The sequence below is a fragment of the Sinocyclocheilus grahami genome, unplaced genomic scaffold, assembly GCF_001515645.1.
Source record: "Sinocyclocheilus grahami isolate Dianchi unplaced genomic scaffold, SAMN03320097.WGS_v1.1 scaffold298.1, whole genome shotgun sequence".
Classification (NCBI taxonomy): domain Eukaryota; kingdom Metazoa; phylum Chordata; class Actinopteri; order Cypriniformes; family Cyprinidae; genus Sinocyclocheilus; species Sinocyclocheilus grahami.
In genome coordinates this window covers 1006823-1008116 of record NW_015505477.1, presented here as the reverse complement: position 1 = coordinate 1008116, position 1294 = coordinate 1006823, and the positions used below count along the sequence as shown (strand labels likewise).

The window sequence follows — 1294 nt, the reverse complement described above, 5'->3', positions numbered from 1 at the left end:
ATATATATATATATATAAAATAATTCAAAATATTAAAAAATGCTACAATAGTATAAAACAGTTCTAAAATAACTTGGGAATTAACAATCTGCTATTGTGGTTAGGGAAAACATATGACTTGCTGAACTGCAAGTTATCATTACTTTCAGTGATGTACATCTCAAAATGAATCGAGATATGCATACTTAAGGCTCATGAAATTGATCAGTGTCATATAATAATAACTGTTCACATGAAACTGTATTGTAGTATTTTCTCTTTACTGACCTTTCTCTTTCTTTGTTCCTCTTTCTCTTTGTCATTTTCCTTACCATTTCCCATATCCTTTTCAAACTTCTCACTCTTATTTGTTAGATTCTAAAGTTCCTTACTGCAGAGACATCTGAATTAAAGTTATATTAATTTTTTTTCATTGTGTATTCATAGACAGAATGTGTTGATGATCTTCTCTTAGGAGCCAAGAAGGATTGTGTTTGCTAGTTGGAACCCACTAACCAATCAATGGAAAGAACTGAGCTCTTTTAGAGTCATTAAAGATTAATTAAATACCTTATTCTCAAGGTCAATAGCCATTATCATAGCCAAGTGCTCTAGCAGACAACGAGCCTATCTGGTCCTTCACCTATATGTCCAGACAATTACAGTTCAGCCCAGGTCTGATCCAGGGTTCTCCATCATTTCGGCTTTTTCCACAAACTCACCCAGTCCATAGACGTGCTTCCACACAGTTGCCACCATTCGCCCCTCTCTCACCACAGCAGTTCTCCCATCCAGGCCCCGCTCCAACCCGGCGTCAGGCATGGCGCCTCAGGGGCGGGATCACCTGGGCACACGGGAGTCTGCAGGTCGTAGACGGAGCCCAAATGTGCGGTACACACTCAGCCCAGAGAATCTTCGCAGCTTAGCTGAGCGTGGTGGGGCCGAGCAGGGTGGAGTTGGACTCCTCAGAGCCAACAGTGATACAGACTTGGTCAGTTCTCAAGGGCGATCCTCACTCACAGCTTCTACTTTAGAGTTCACTCTGGGCCGGGGCCAGAACTTGGTCATCTCATGGGATATTAAGGAAGAGGTGGATGCCACAGACTGGATTGGCATGTACCACATTGGTAAGAATTGTTGTTATTGTTAACATCAAACAGTTCTGGGTTTTGCTAACATGAACTAGTCTTCTTCCATTTATATATATTTATATATATATAAATGCAGGGTCATTGAAAGAGTCAAGAGTCATTGAAACTTTAAAGGGGTAATATGATGCTTCTAAAAAGAACATTATTTTGTGTATTTGGTGTAA

At 40.2% G+C, this 1294-nt stretch overlaps 1 protein-coding gene across 1 annotated transcript in view; it reads left to right on the top strand.

Annotated features, from left to right (window-relative positions):
- The first annotated feature begins 371 nt into the window (after positions 1-371).
- Positions 372-1294, top strand: part of hecw2a (HECT, C2 and WW domain containing E3 ubiquitin protein ligase 2a) — a 17415-nt gene continuing 16492 nt past the window's right edge. Inside the window, exon 1 of the mRNA XM_016293100.1 lies at positions 372-1106. Within this exon, the coding sequence (XP_016148586.1) occupies positions 800-1106 (307 nt within the window). The 5' untranslated portion in view covers positions 372-799. The remainder of the gene's footprint in view (positions 1107-1294) is intronic.